The sequence below is a fragment of the Phoca vitulina genome, unplaced genomic scaffold, assembly GCF_004348235.1.
Source record: "Phoca vitulina isolate PV1807 unplaced genomic scaffold, GSC_HSeal_1.0 scaffold20, whole genome shotgun sequence".
In the NCBI taxonomy this organism is placed as follows: domain Eukaryota; kingdom Metazoa; phylum Chordata; class Mammalia; order Carnivora; family Phocidae; genus Phoca; species Phoca vitulina.
Window position 1 is genome coordinate 13,407,346 of NW_022589723.1, and position 15,673 is coordinate 13,423,018.

The window sequence follows — 15,673 nt, forward strand, 5'->3', positions numbered from 1 at the left end:
CTGGATAAAGCACAGGATGCCCTAGATTTATGGATGGACAAGGATAAGTATGGGCAAATAATTAGAACTTAAAAGGTGAGGCCTACCTAGTTCAAACAGAGTCTGATGCGTCCTGAAAGAGGGAGGATGAGAGAAATGGAAAGCTTAGGCCATTTTAGCTATCAGTGGTGTTCCCAGGAGACTTTTGACCACAGCCAGATGGGAAGATGGTCTTGAGAGCAGATGGTGGGAACCAACTAGAGCTGGTCAGATAGCAGCCTCCCCTTCCTCCCTGAAAGAAAATTCTTTGGCCCCACAGTGATCCCTACTTACTCATAGCCTTGTCTGTTCCTTTCTAGCCTGATCCAGCCTGAAGATGACCCCACTGGCCACTGTGGTGTCTGGCCCTCGAGCCCGGCTCTTTGCCTGCTTCCTCAGACTGGGCACTCAGCAGGCTAGCCCCCTTCAGCTGCACACGGGGGCCAGCCTTGCAGCCAAACACCACTATGAAGTGCTGGTGCTGGGTGGGGGCAGCGGTGGGATCACCATGGCCGCCCGCATGAAGAGGAGAGTGGGTGCGGAAAATGTGGCCGTTGTTGAGCCCAGTGAGGTAAGTCTCCCCCTTTTGAGTGCTTGCGTCTGTGTGCAGGTGCGCATGTGTGTTAGGGGGTAGAGTGTGGATGGCTGTCAGGCCCTGTTGCTGTCGTGTTTCCAGGTTAGTGCTTCTCCTGGGCACAAAAAGGATTGGGAGAAGGTAGGGAGAGAGAGAGGGGGAGAGGACAGATCTCAGGCTTTTATGTTCTCTGTGTTAGTTTCTTAGGGCTGCCATAACAAATTATCACCAACTGTGTGGCTTAAAACAGTAGGTTTATTCTTTCACAGTTGTGGAGGCTAGAAGTCCAAAGCCAAGGTGTTAGCAGGGTCATGCTCCCTCTGAAGGCTGTGGAGAGGAGAAGGAATCTGTCCCATGCCTCTCTCCTAGCTTTGGTGGTTGTGGACAATCTTCGGTGTTCCTAGGCTTACAGCTGGCATCAGTCCAATCTCTGCCTCTGTCTTCACATGGCCTTCTTTCTGTGTGTCTCTAGTGGTTTCATATGACCTCCTTATAAGGACACCAGTCATTGGATTTAGGGCCCACTCTAATCCAGCATGACTTCATCTTAACTTGATTACATCTGTGAAGACCCTATTTCCAAATAAGATCATATTCACAGGTACTGGGGTGAAAACTTCAGCATATCTTTTGGGGAGAGACAGTTCAGCCCCAAAAGACCTCCCAATTCCAACCTAGTGTCCACAGGAAGATCAATGGCCATTATATTTTCCTTTCTCTCTTCTAGTCTGGAGAATGGGTGATGAGTTGAGGGGCAGGGAGGCCTCTGGGAAAGGTGTTAGTGGGATTGAGAAATTGAAGTACAAGGGATTGTAAACAGATTATAAAGCAGAAAAAGGTAGAGACACCAGGGAGGAAGCTGGGAAGTGTGTGTAAGACACTATTTCATGCAAACATTTTAAGATGATCCAGTAGCTTCAGAAAAAATATTCCAGATTTTTGGTGGTTTGACTGATGTTTCCTGAGGAACTAACTAGGTGTGTACCAGTTGGAAACTGTGTCCTTGGGAGGGAAGCAAAATGGATCCAGTGCCTGTTTGGTGGGGAGGGCAGGTCAAGAAAAGCACATTCCTTTTCAAGAAGTCTACCCAGCCCCCCATGAGGTTGCCCGGGGCTTAGCTGCAGTCTCAGACTGATATGCTATGATCTGAGACGGTATGTTCTCGATCATTTTCCTTTTTAAAGTGACTAATTCAGGGTCAGCATTTTATTTTTTTTAATTTTTAATTTTTTTAAAAAGATTTTATTTATTTATTTGAGAGAGAGAGAGGGAAAGAGAGAGAGAGAGAGAGAGCACCAGCAGTGGGGAGGGATTGAGGGAGAGGGAGAAGCAGGCTCCCTGTTGAGCAGGGAGTCAGAGCAGGGAGCCAGACATGGGGCTCCATCCCAGGACCCCGGGATCATGACCCAGGCCCAAGGCAGACGCTTAACTCACTGAGCCACCCAGGTGCCTCAGTGTTTTAAATGACACTGGTCTGAGAGCTCCATCAGGGGCCTATGGTGTGTTGTAGCTAACCCATGGGCAGGTCTCCCACTGGGGTAGTCTTGGTAATGAGAAGGGCTCTTCTGAGGCACTGGGCACAATTTGGGAGGCCAGAGTTATGGCTGTCCTCCCCCGTGAGGAAGTGCAGGATGGAAGTCTTTCAAAGGTGCTGCTAGGGGCTCAGGTATTTGGTACTGTGTCTGGTTTAGTGATTGGTGGAGCTGATGCTTGTTTGTAGTCTAAAAGAGAATCTGAGGTTGTATTTTTATTCCTTTTTCTGTTCAAGATGGATTTGAAATCAATGAGTTCTCACCACTGGAGACCTCTGCCTTCCTTCTCTTTGATCACCTCCATTATTGGCTTTACAGACATTGTAAAGCCATTTTTCGTATCCTCTTTAACATCTCTGTGGCTGGCAATTCTGTCCAGCCAGTTTGAGGCATTTTGGCAGTGTTGAGAAATTCTTGATCCCCCAGGCCATTCCATGAGTGTATTGGGATTCTCGGAGGCTGTTAGATCAATCTGCCCTTTGCCCATGAGTCTAGAACTTTCAAAACTAACTTAGTTCAAGTGAGGACCATCTGAAGCAAGATAATTCTAGAAAATAGTGGATATTTGGCATCATGGGGTAGGATCTGGTGCCTACAGGCTTCAGGTATAAAACCTCTGAGAAAGGAAAGGAGAGGGTACTAGGGCCAATAGGGAATGTCTGCAGTCCTCCGTGGGTTTGGGAAGCACCGTTGGAAATTCAAGAAGTTTTGAGACTCTTCAAAAGTGGTTGTAAACTTTCCAGACTTACCGTAGTCTCCAGATGGTTCTAAGGAACCATATTTAGGCTGCCAGGCTTAATTTTTCTTTATGTCTGTGCACATAAATATATCCATAATGTGTGTGTGTGTGTATATATATATATATATATACACACACACACACATAACATGTACATGTTAAGCATCAAATCAACTTTGAGGAACAAATAATATAATGCTCACGAAAGGTAGTTGATGGCTTTTTTGGGGTGATCTTGGCAGAATTCTTGTGTTAGGTGACTGCCCTTCAGAGCTTAACATAATGGGAGACACCAATAGGTGTGGGTGAGGGGGAGACTAACCTTCTAAGGCTTTTCTACATGATGCTTCAAGGGTTGGGCGGGATAACTGAGAGTCTAGCTCCTGTACCTTTAACTATGACTCTTTTGATCTGTCTCAAATTGAAATGGATCTCCAAATACTTTGTTTCTCAGAGACATTTCTACCAGCCAATCTGGACGCTGGTGGGTGCTGGTGCCAAGCAGTTATCCTCATCTGGCCGTCCCACGGCGAGTGTGGTACCATCTGGTGTAGAATGGATCAAAGCTAGAGTGGTTGAGCTGAACCCAGACAAGAACTGCATCCACACAGACAATGGCAAGGAGGTAAGCATCGGGGTCCTTCGGCCTTAGTTAGTCAGGGCTCGTGTTAATGCACAGCCATTATCAAACTGGATAGCTGCACGGAGAGAGAGCAACATATATGCATGTGTGTGCATGGGTGTGTGTGTGTTGATATTGCATGAGGTAGAAAGTGTGTGGTGGGGACGCCTGGGTGGCTCAGTCGGTTAAGCGTCTGCCTTCGGCTCGGGTCATGATCCCAGGGTCCTGGGATCGAGTCCCGCATCGGGCTCCCTGCTCTGTGGGGAGCCTGCTTCTCCCTCTGCCTCTGCCTCTCTCTCTCTCTGTCTCTCATGAATAAATAAATAAAATCTTTAAAAAAAAAAAAAAAAGAAAGTGTGTGGTGGATGGAGGATGGGATAGATGGAAGGAGTGAGTGATGAATAAATGAACAACGAAGACATGTATTTATTGAACTGTTGCTCAATCGCTTGGTATGGTATCTTGCATCTGAATGGTTTATTCAACAAGCACTACCACTATATGTTAAAATAGCAGCACTTCCCTCCTTTTACCTTTGAAACAGCTGGCTTCTCTCCCGGACAGTTGACCTCCCAGAGGAAGACATTGGAAAATATCCATTCCAGTTATGCCAGGGGGCAATATGCCAGAGTTGTAAGGGACAGTGTGAGTCCCCATTGTACGAGGGCTAAGGAGAATTTCTGTTCCTGGAGCTTGAGACTCTCAAGTGCTCAGTACCATTTAGAAGTCTGCTCCTATCACCCAGAGATCAAAGCCCCTGTAGGGATGAGAGCAGGAGGGGGAGATGACAGGCTCAGAAGCCATCTGCAGTGTCATGTCCTCTTGTCTGCCGCTGAGCCCAGCACTGTGGCAGGCATTTTCTTTTTTCTTTTTTTTTTTTTTTAAAGACTTTATTTATTTATTTGACAGAGAGAGACACAGCAAGAGAGGGAACACAAGCAGGGGGAGTGGGAGAGGGAGAAGCAGGCTTCCCGCTGAGCAGGGAGCCCGATGCGGGGCTTGATCCCAGGACTCTGGGATCATGACCTGAGCCGAAGGCAGACGCTTAATGACTGAGCCACCCAGGCGCCGCATGTGGCAGGCATTTTCACAGAACTGTAGAATCTGGGAGTTGGTGGGGGATCTGAAAGGTTTTCAAGTCCAACCCCTTCCTCTAAACAGGGACTCATTGGCTACAAGCATTTGTAACTCTTCCTTGGGTCGTGGATCTTTCTGAGCACCTGATAAAAGCCTTATCTAGAAAATGCATATACACAGCATTTTTTTAAAATAAAATATTTTATTTATTTTAGAGAGAGAGAGCATGTGCACACACACAGGGGGAGGGGCAGAGGAAGAAGGAGAGAGTCCCAAGCAGACTCCCTGCTGAGCACGGAGCCCATTTGGGGCTCCATCTCAGGACCCTGAGATGATTACATTTTGCATTTAATTTCATTGAGTTTAGAGCTTCTTTTTTTTAAAAAAAGGTTCTATTTATTTGAGAGAGAGAGAGTACAGTCGGTGGGGAGGGGCAAAGAGAGGGAGAAGCAGACCTTCTGCTGAGCAGAGAGCCCCACCTGGGGCTCAATCCCAGACCCTGAGATCATAACCTGAGCGGAAGGCAGATGCTTAACACGCTGAGCCACCCAGGCACCCAAATTTAGGGGTTCTTTGTAGCCTTTTTCTAAACCTTGATCAGGAGTACCTGCCTTACAGCATTCATGATCCTTGGCTCTCTAGCTGGCTTGCCTGTCTGCCTGCCTTTCTTCTTCTCCTCACAAATATTTATTAAGCATCCTCTTTCCTTTCTTTCCTTCTTTCTTCTTCCTTTCTTCCTTCCATCCATCCTCCCTCCCTTCCTTTCTCTTTCTCCCTTTCTTCTTCTTTCCTTCCCTCCCTCCCTTCTTTCCTTCCTTCCCTTTTTATTTATTTATTTATTTTAAAGATTTTTTTTTTTTTATTTGAGAGATAGAGTGAGCGAGAGAGAGAGCACACGAGCAGGGGCAGAGGGAGAGGAAGAAGCAGGCTCCCCTGATGAGCAGGGAGCCTGATGCGGGGCTTGATCCCAGGACCCCAGGATCATGACCCAAGCTGAAGGCAGACGCTCAACCAACTGAGCCACTCAGGCACCCCTCCTTCTTTCTTTCCTTTTTTTTTTTTTTTTTAAAGATTTTATTTATTGGGGCACCTGGGTGGCTCAGTTGGTTAAGCATCTGCCTTTGGTTCAGGTCATGATCCCAGGATCCTGGAATTGAACCCCATGTCGGGCTCCCTGCTCAGCGGGAGCCTGCCTCTCCCTCTCCTCTCTGCTCATGCTCTCTTCTGTCTCTCTCTCTTAAATACATAAATAAAATATTTTTATTTGAAAGAGAGAGAGAGTGCGTGCACAACAAGCAGGGGGAACAGCAGAGGGAGAAGGAGGCTCCCAGCTGAGCAGGGAACCTGATGTGGGGCTCCATCTGAGGACCCTGAGATCATGACCTGAGCCAAAGGCAGATGCTGAACCGACTGAGCCACCCAGATGCCCCTCCTTTTTTCTTTTTTAAAGTAAGCTCTAGGGGCGCCTGGGTGGCTCAGTTGGTTGAGCCTCCCAGTCTTGATTTCAGAGCTCCAGGTCGGGCTCTGAGCTGAGTGTGGAGCCTGCTTGAGATTCTCTCTCCCTCTCCCTCTGCTGCCCCCCCCAACACATGCTCTCTCTCTCTCTCTCTCTCTCTCAAGAAAAAAAAGAAAATTTAAAGTAAGCTCTATGCCCACGTGGGTCAAACTCATGACCCAGAGATCAAGAGTTGCATGCTCTACTGACTGAGGCAGCCTGGTGCCCCTATTAAGTGTCTTCTATAAACTAGATACAGTTTTAGGAATATATGAGTGAACAAAAAGAAACAAAAATCCTTACTTTTCTGGATTTTTATTTCAAGCAGGGGAGGGCATACAATAACTAATAGACATAATAAGTAAATTATATAGTGTGTTAGAAGGCGATGAGTTTTTTTTTTTAATTTTATTTATTTATTTATTTTTAAAGATTTTATTTATTTGACAGAGAGAGACACAGCGAGAGAGGGAACACAAGCAGGGGGAGTGGGAGAGGGAGAAGCAGGCTTCCCGCGGAGCAGGGAGCCCGATGCCGGGCCAAGACCCTGGGATCATGACCTGAGCCAAAGGCAGATGCTTAACAGCTGAGCCACCCAGGCACCCCAGAAGGTGATGAGTATTAATGAAAATAAATAGAGCAGAGTAATTGGAATTGGGCCATGTGGGGACAGGGATTGAATTTAAAATGGGATGGTCCCAGGGTCAAGGAGTTCTCTGACAGCAAGCAATCGCACTCCAGGTTTTAGACAGATGGGTCATATGAAAGTTCTGCCTCTGCTGAGTCAGAATCCACTTTTCTGTAGCCCCTTTCATTCTTTCTTGGGCCCCCAGGGTGTTTTTGGCCTTAATGCCTTTTTTGTTCCTTGTTTTGTCCTGTAGCATGGCCAAGAGTATCTTTTCGTTTCTGTGGAGGAACCCTTCAGCTATTTGAAGATGGCTCTTATAGTCTGTGTAAATCTAGTCTTCAGGTAGACTTGTGCCCTGTCTTCACTTTCCTCAGCGCTTTCTCCTGTTCTCCAGCATGGTCTCCAGTGCCCTCGCCATTCTCTCTGCCCTGCTGTGGACATCATCTGCCCTGTTGGTGCCCCCATGAAAGAGGTTGCCCAGGAGAGTAGGCAATTTTACAGAATGGCCCAGAATAGAGTGATGCTATTCTCTCCCACAACTGGATATAGCCTAAGTTAGCATTTGCCTTTTTTTAGCAACCATTAGCACAATGCTGATACATGCTGGGCTTGAGGTCAGTTCAAATTTCTGGGTCTTTTTTCACATGACCCAGTGTCAAGTCAGGCTTTCTCCATCCATATCTAATATATGGACATATGTAATGGATTAGAATATATATAATAAATTAGGATATATATATATAAAATACTTAAAAATTATTTATCCCTGTTGATGAACTTATTTTCTCCAGCATCTCCAAGAGAGCAGACAGTATTGAATGGAAGATTGAGCTCTGGGGCTCATTTCCCTTGCCAGTCCACTGTTCCTGGGGCCAGGACACCTGTCTCTGACAATATATATCACCTCTTTGGTATAGCAGTGCCTGCCTCCTGATTAGACCCCTTCATATTATACGTATAGTTTAGAGCCCTCTGCGGTTGGGTCCGTGTGCATCTCAAGAATCGTAACTTGTCTCATCTCTTGAGAATGAGAGGCACTAGTAGGTGTTCTCACTCCTGAGCTTGCTTAGACGTCTAGGGCTCAGACTCTTAGGAAAGTTGCAGTGTCTTGTTTTAGGGCTGGGGAAGAAGTTGGTGTAAACTGGCAGGACTTTCTTCCAAGATTTTATTAAGCAAAAGTCTGCTATAGCCAGATCTCAGAAATCTGCTTATACCAACTCATGGGAGATGTCATCTTGTTGGCTTTAGTTCATCTTACCAACTTGCCTGGATCTTGTGGATTTATGATTCTGTCATCCAGTTAGCATTTTTTTTTTTCCTAGCCATTATCCATGATGGCTTCATTTAAGTTCAAGGTTTTAATTTGATAACATGTCCCTAGGGAGCTTTTTCTACCTTGCATAAATTAATGAACATTGTTTAGCAAATATTTTATGCTAAAAATTTACCAAAATCATTCCATTCATGGTTTATACATTAGTATTTCTTCAAGACTGAGTTGAAGGCTTTTCCTGAAATCCAGACTCAGTGTGTCTCTGACTCTTCCCTGATGCAGGGGTCTGTTTGTCTGGAATGTGTCCCATAGGCTCTGTGTGGACTGGCCCTTATCCTTCTCCAGACTTAACCTGGTTCTGGTTCCATTCTCTCTCTCTTGTTGTTTCTGCTCCAGCACATTTTCCTCTCATTTCCTCAAATGCCTTGGCCTCCTTCTTCCCTGAGACATTTGCACATGCTGAGCTTACCTCTTTTCCTAGCTAACTCCGATTCATCTTTACTTTAGATATACCCTTTCAGGAAAGCCTTCCCTGACCTACTAAGCTAGGTCAGGTTCCCCCTTGACATGCTATCATAGCAGTCTATGATTTAGTAATTATTTGTGTGATTATCTGATAATACCTTTCTCACCCACTAGACTGAGTTCTTGGAGGGGTGGGAACAGTATCTTTCTTGTTCGATGTTGTATGTCCAGGACCTAGCACAGTATGTCACATAGGAGGTGCTCAGTAAATATTTGTGAGCAAATTGTGTCTCAGTTTCTTTATCTGTATAAAATGGGACTAATAAGGAGTGCTTGGGTGCCTCAGTGGTTAAGCATCTGACTTTTGATTTTAGCTCAGATCATAATCTCAGGGTTGTGAGATCCTTTGGGCTTTGCGCTGAGTGCAGAGTCTGCTTGTCCCTCTCCCTCTGCTCTTCCTCCTGCTCTCTCCCACTAAAATGAATAAATAAAATCTAAAAAAAAAAAAAAAAAGATAATAATACCACCTACCTCATTGGGTTGTTTTGAAGATTAAATGAATTAAAACATGTGAAAGACTTAGAACAGTATCCTGCAGAGTGAATGCCCAAGAGATGTTACTGTTACTACTTTTAAAAGGACACATGAAAAAAGGGAAAAAGAAATACTTATTAAGTATCCGCTGTGTGTCAGCATATTTCCTGACCCTTGACTAACTGAAAGCAGTTTGCAATCTGTGAACATATGTTGGTGCTCTTTTCCTAAATCACCAAGAGACATTTATTTAGTAGATGAGTCTGGAATTTTACAATGGAGGAACATCCTATTTACTAGGTTGTTAGTATCAGAGTTTACCGCCCCCACTTCCCTGTAGAAAATTAGAATACGTGCCCATATTTAGCCTTCCGGCAATGTCTGTCTGCCCTGTTCCCTGTAATTGCTCAAAAGTCTTGTCTACAAGTTTTTGCAATTCCTTAGAATTTAGATCATCTGGCCTGGAAACTTGAATTTATTCAGAAGGCTTGAGGCTTTCTTTTTGTTCTTTGTTCTCTTAGGGTTTATTCTCCCTCAATGATTTTTTTTTTTCATGATATTAAGCTTGTCTGTTACTAGTCCTTAAAAATAATCAATATTATACTCTAATTAAACAATCTGGGCACACACAAACCAAAGGTTTTTCTTGTTGACTGTGTTCATGTTTTGCCTGTAGATCATCACCCCCAGACCCCATGTCCCATCTGACCTCATTTACCTTGAAGACTCAACATAGCTCAGTCAGGTAGTTAATGGGCCTGGTACACTTTCCTAAGGAACAAGGAATTTCAGGGCACAGCTCTCTGTGGATAGGCAAATCATACAGAGGAAGATGTGTATATTATCTGTCCACTTTGATAAATTATGTATTTCACAAACAACTGAAATCATCCATCCATCCAACAAACATTACTGAGTTCCTCACTTTAATTTCGTGACTATGCTAGATTCCAGGAATATAAAGAATGAAACATAACCTTTAGCCTCTGGAGTATTCGATGTAGTAAGGGAAGATATTATTCCTAAATAACGCAACCAGTGCTATAACGCGTCATGTACACTGTGCTGAGGAAGCTCCCAGAAGGGGCCAGTGCGGAGGGGATTTGAATCATCGGAAGGCCTCACTGTGGAGGTGACCTTGGAGCTGAGCCTCCTGGATACCAGGGCAGGACCTCTGCAGAGACTTACTGCCCTTGGCTCCTCAACCTGGACCAAGCACTCTCTGGTCTTGGAGTCCTCTCTCTTCAGCTGTGACCTACTCATTTTGCTGCTCTGCTTCTCCTTTTAGTACAAGATTGTGATAATTCATTACAACCCATTACTCCTTTGCTGGGCTCCTGACTTTCATTATGATCATTCTCCACCTCCAGTTTTCTAGGCAAGTCCTGTTTCTTTATATCCCTCTGGCTTACACTTTCTGGCCTCAGCTTTCTTCCTTCTCATCTTAAACCCACATTTCTGGGGTGCCTGGGTGGCTCAGTCGTTAAGCGTCTGCCTTTGGCTCGGGTCATGATCCCAGGGTCCTGGGATCGAGCCCTGCATGGGGCTCCCTGCTCCGAGGGAAGGAGAGGGAGAAGCAGACTCCCCACCGAGCAGGGAGCCCGACATGGGACTCGATCCCAGGACCCTGGGATCATGACCTGAGCTGAAGGCAGAGGCTTAACTGACTGAGCCACCTAGATGCCCCACAATATACATATTTAAAGAGGGGACTTCTAAGTTTTAAATAGACCATAAGTAAGATCATATAGATTATATCACATCCTTTTCCATGACCCTCAAAAAGGCAGTTTCTAACTTATAATATTGATCCAATCCATATGGCAGATCAGATTTGTCTGGGATTCACACATGACTCTATACATTTTAAAGTTAATGGTCTCTTTTTTTATTATTTTTTATTTATTTTTTATTTTTTTTTAATTTTATTTTATTATGTTATGTTAGTCACCATACAGTACATCATTAGTTTTTGATGTAGTGTTCCATGATTCATTGTTTGCGAATAACTCCCAATGAGAATAACACCCAATGCATCATTCAATACGTGCCCTCCTTAATACCCATCACTGGGCTAACCCCTCCCCCCACCCCCCACCCCTCTAAAACCCTCAGTTTGTTTCTCAGTCCATAGTCTCTCATGGTTCATCTCCCCCTCCAATTTCGCCCCCTTCATTTTTCCCTTCCTACTATCTTTTTTTTTTTTTTTTTTTTTTTTAACATATAATGTATTATTTGTTCCAGAGGTACAGGTCTGTGATTCAACAGTCTTACACAATTCACAGCACTCACCATAGCACATACCCTCCCCAGTGTCTGTCACCCAGCCACCCCATCCCTCCCACCCCCCACCACTCCAGCAACCCTCAGTTTGTTTCCTGAGATTAAGAATTCCTCATATCAGTGAGGTCATATGATACTTGTCTTTCTCTGATTGACTTATTTCGCTCAGCATAATACCCTCCAGTTCTATCCACGTCATTGCAAATGGCAAGATTTCATTCCTTTTGATGGCTGCATAATATGCCAGTGTGTGTGTGTGTGTGTGTGTGTGTGTGTGTGTGTGTGTGTGTATACCACCTCTTCTTTATCTATTCATCGGTTGATGGACACCTTGGTTCTTTCCAAAGTTTGGCTATTGTTGTCTTTTAAGATTAGGAAGTGCTTCTCCCACCCCTCAGCATGAGGAAGTGTTAACAGAAGCACCACACAAATAGTTGTGGCTTCTTTGTATCCTTCTTCACTGTGTGAAAACACGGGAGTCTCAAACCCTCGGGAGCCAGGCAGGTTATTCAATACTTGTGAAGCACTGAGGCATGAGAAACAGAGAGTGGCTGACGTGATGGCAGACAGGAGTGTGGCTCCCTCCCTGTCCCCTGCCTGCCACCCACAGCCTCAAGGCATCCACAGTAGAAAATGGAGGCATGGGGGTGGCCACATGGGGCTAGAGCTGAGTTAGCCCTTGGGCTGCCATTTCTGGGATCCTGGTCTAAAATACCATTGTTTTGTGTTGCAGATCTCCTACAAATATCTTATTATTGCTCTCGGAATCCAGCTGGACTATGAGAAGGTACTATTTTAAACTACTTCTTTTTTTTTTTTTTTTTTTTAAGAGCACAAGCAGAGGGAGTGGCAGAGGGAGAGGGAGAAGCGGGCTCTGCACTGAGCAGGGAACCCGATGCGGGACTCGATCCCAGAACCCTGAGATCATGACCTGAGCGAAAGGCAGACACTTAACCATTTGAGCCACCCAGGTGCCCCTATTTTAAACTACTTCTGTGTGACACTGGCCTGTTTATGCTAAGATCAAATGCTGCATTTAGTTGCTTTGTATTCATTTTGGCATGAAAGAGTTCTAAGGGATCCTCTTTTAGTTTTTCTTTTCTTAGCGGTCTTTTTATATGGTTTTTAAAAAATCTTTAAGATTTTGTCAACGATGTCAACGATGATGATATGTTTTAGCTTTAAGCTTTAATCCGAGTTTAGCATATCCATGCCCTAATGGCAATTCTTGCAAAAGAGCAGGCTCTTCCAGAGTCACGAGAAAACTACTTTGTTATGTAGGACTGAGTTGCCTCTTTCTCCCCTCAGTTCCACGGGGTGTCTGCATGGTGATGTCCTGCTCCCTGGCCTGGTCAGCCAAAGGGGGAATCAGATCTCTCTTTCTCTGACTCTCCCTGCCTCTCCAGAGTTCCTAGGGAAGCAACTCGAATTGGATGGGGGGGTCATAACCTGCCCTTTGTGACCAGTCTTCCTAAAAGGAACTTGGTTACCACTTTATGGCACCTTTTTCCTTAACAAGAACCTCTTCAAACTAGAGACTAGTAATGAAAGAGATAAGAGATCAGCTGTTTGTTTATCTCTTGGATAGTGAGTTTTGCTTTAGGAACCAGGAGCAGGGAGGTCGTGTGAGGAGAACCCGAGGCAGTGGTCAGGAGTCTCAGCATCCGGTTCTGTAAGATTCTAGGTGGGTCTCTCAGCCTCGCTCTCCTTCAGTTCCCTCATCTGTGTCTGGGAGCCAGGACTAGTTCCTCACCTACCTCAGAGTCGTGCCACGAATTATCCACTGTTAGCATGGGCTGAGACTTCAGAAACATTAAAATACAAGGAGATTTTATAAAAATAATAATAATGATAATTATTGCTGTTGAAACTGCTGATATTACAACTACTTAAACTGTAGCAGGAGATAATGGTCAGTAATCAGAGGAACAGTTGCTTTTTACTCTGAGCATTGTGGAGGATATCCTAGCACTCTGTTTCCTTGACAGCTGAGGGGTGGGTGTCGCGAGGTTGCCCTACAGTCTGGAGAACAGCCTGGGAGGTTCCGAAGGACCAGCCCATCTTCATGACTGGTTTTTGATGGTTCTCTGCTCTTGCTGGAAGAACTGGTGCTTGAGTCTCAACTCAATCTATGCCATCTTCACTGCAGTCTATGAACCTTCTAACACCGAAGACAAGTGTCCAGTTAATCTTCCTGGCAGGACTACACAGACTTTGTGGGGCACTCACCGTGTGGGTGCCATTTTTCTAAGCACTTTATGTGTGTGGTCTCATCTCCTCCCACCAACGACCTTCTGAAACAGTTACTTTTATATTCATTTTACAGATGATGAACATAAACTCGGTGTACATTAGAACCACCTAGAGAGCCAGACAGATTTCTGGGCTTGCCCCTGAGTTTCTGAATCAGTAGGTCTGGGTGGGGCCTGATAATTTGCATTTCTAGCAAGTTCCCAGGAACTGCATTTGAGACCCACTGGCTTAGGGATATTCGGTAATTTACCCAGGGTCATAACCCTTATAAGTGGAAAAGCTGGGACTCGAGCCAGATCTGTGGGGTTCCCAAGTCCATGTTTTTAATTACCTGCCTTTACCAAGAGTTTGATTTGGTGCAACCTGATAAAGGGTTGTTTAAGTTTGTGATTATTGACAATATGGCTCTTGGTTCTGCCTGTCCTTCTCCCCAGTAAGGCAACTGATTCTCCAAAAAGGAAGCATGGCTGGCTTCTTGTCCTCACCTTGATGGTGGGAAGAGATATGTTCAAATCATGGTCTCAAGGCCAGGGAGGCAAAGGTGTTCCCATGGGCCGAGTCCATTCTGCAGTTCGGCATTTGACTCCAGGCACCACAGTCCTGATCTTAGCAGATCCCTCACCTTCCTGCCTGCTCCAATGGGTGTGAGTCCTGCGGGCTAATGACTAGACTGAAATACTTGAGAGGCTATCGAAATGGCAGAGAATGAAGGCTCACGACAAGAGTTTTTGCACTTTTCTTAGAAAATTTACACTCGTGAATTTGCACTTTTGTTAAAGAATAATTTCCTTGTGTGCTTTCTTGCAGATTAAAGGCTTACCTGAAGGTTTTGACCATCCCAAAATAGGGTCCAATTATTCAGTGAAAACGGTGGAGAAGACATGGAAAGCTCTGCAGGACTTTAAGGAGGGCAATGCCATCTTTACCTTCCCAAATACCCCTGTAAAGTGTGCCGGAGCACCCCAGAAGATCATGTATTTGTCAGAAGCCTACTTCAGGAAGGTATGCTTCCTTCCCAGGGATAGAGACAAGGAGAGCAGACGGTGCTAATCCAGTGATGCCAGAAATCCATTTTATCCATGTCAAAATACCTTTTTTATTTATAAATTTTTATTACATATGTACAAAATTATATAATTGGAAGTTTATAAAATAGAAAAAAAATGAAGTCGCTATATTCCATTTACTTTAATATAGCTGCTGTTATCAATTTGACATGTCCTTCTATTTTGTTTCCTATACATGTGTTTTTTATTTGTTTGTTTGTTTTGTTTTGTTTTGTTTTAGAGTATGTGGTGGGGAGGGGCAGGTGGAGAAGGAAAGAGAGAGAGTCTTAAGCAGGCTCCACACCCAGAGTGGAGCCCGCTGCCGGGCTTGATCTCACGACCCTGAGATCGTGACCTGAGTCGAAATCAAGAGTTGGATGCTTAACCAACCAAGCCACCCAGGTGCCCCTGTTTTTGTTTTTTTTTTTAATGGTTACAATCATACCATACGAATTTAGATGTACTACTTTTTTTTTTTTTTTTTATAGATTTTATTTATTTATTTGACAGAGAGAGACACAGCGAGAGAGGGGAACACGAGCAGGGGGAGTGGGAGAGGGAGAAGCAGGCTTCCCGCCGAGCAGGGAGCCCGATGCAGGGCTCGATCCCAGGGCTCTGGGATCACGACCTGAGCCGAAGGCAGACGCTTAACGACTGAGCCACCCAGGCGCCCCTAGATGTACTACTTTTTATTAAATAGTCCTTGTAAAATACTTTTAATGTGTACATAGAAATCTAGTGGGAAGATGTGTTAGAGATTGTTTAAGTATTTCCATATAGTTGGACAATCGGTTGTACATTGTTTTGTTTTTTTTTTTAAGATTTTATTTATTTATTTGACAGAGAGAGACACAGTGCGAGAGAGGGAACACAAGCAGGGGGAGTGGGAGAGGGAGAAGCAGGGGGAGCCCAGTGTGGGGCTCGATCCCAGGACCCTGGGATCATGACCTGAGCTGAAGGCAGACGCCTAACGACTGAGCCACCCGGGCGCCCCACATTGTTTGTTCTTAAACATAACAATATCCTCAATTGCTCCCACTCTAGTTCAAGGTTATGAATATTTTCTGGCTCTTGATAAACGAAAATACAGTAGGCAAAATGCCAATTCTAAAGGCAAAAATAAATGTTGACATA

General features: G+C 44.8%; 1 protein-coding gene across 1 annotated transcript in view; it reads left to right on the forward strand.

Moving 5' to 3' along the window:
- Positions 1-15,673, forward strand: part of SQOR (sulfide quinone oxidoreductase) — a 49,915-nt gene that overhangs the window by 20,327 nt on the left and 13,915 nt on the right. The window contains exons 2-5 of the mRNA XM_032417951.1: positions 339-589; positions 3,318-3,488; positions 11,974-12,027; positions 14,301-14,495. Of these exons, the coding sequence (XP_032273842.1) occupies positions 356-589; positions 3,318-3,488; positions 11,974-12,027; positions 14,301-14,495 (654 nt within the window). The 5' untranslated portion in view covers positions 339-355. The remainder of the gene's footprint in view (positions 1-338; positions 590-3,317; positions 3,489-11,973; positions 12,028-14,300; positions 14,496-15,673) is intronic.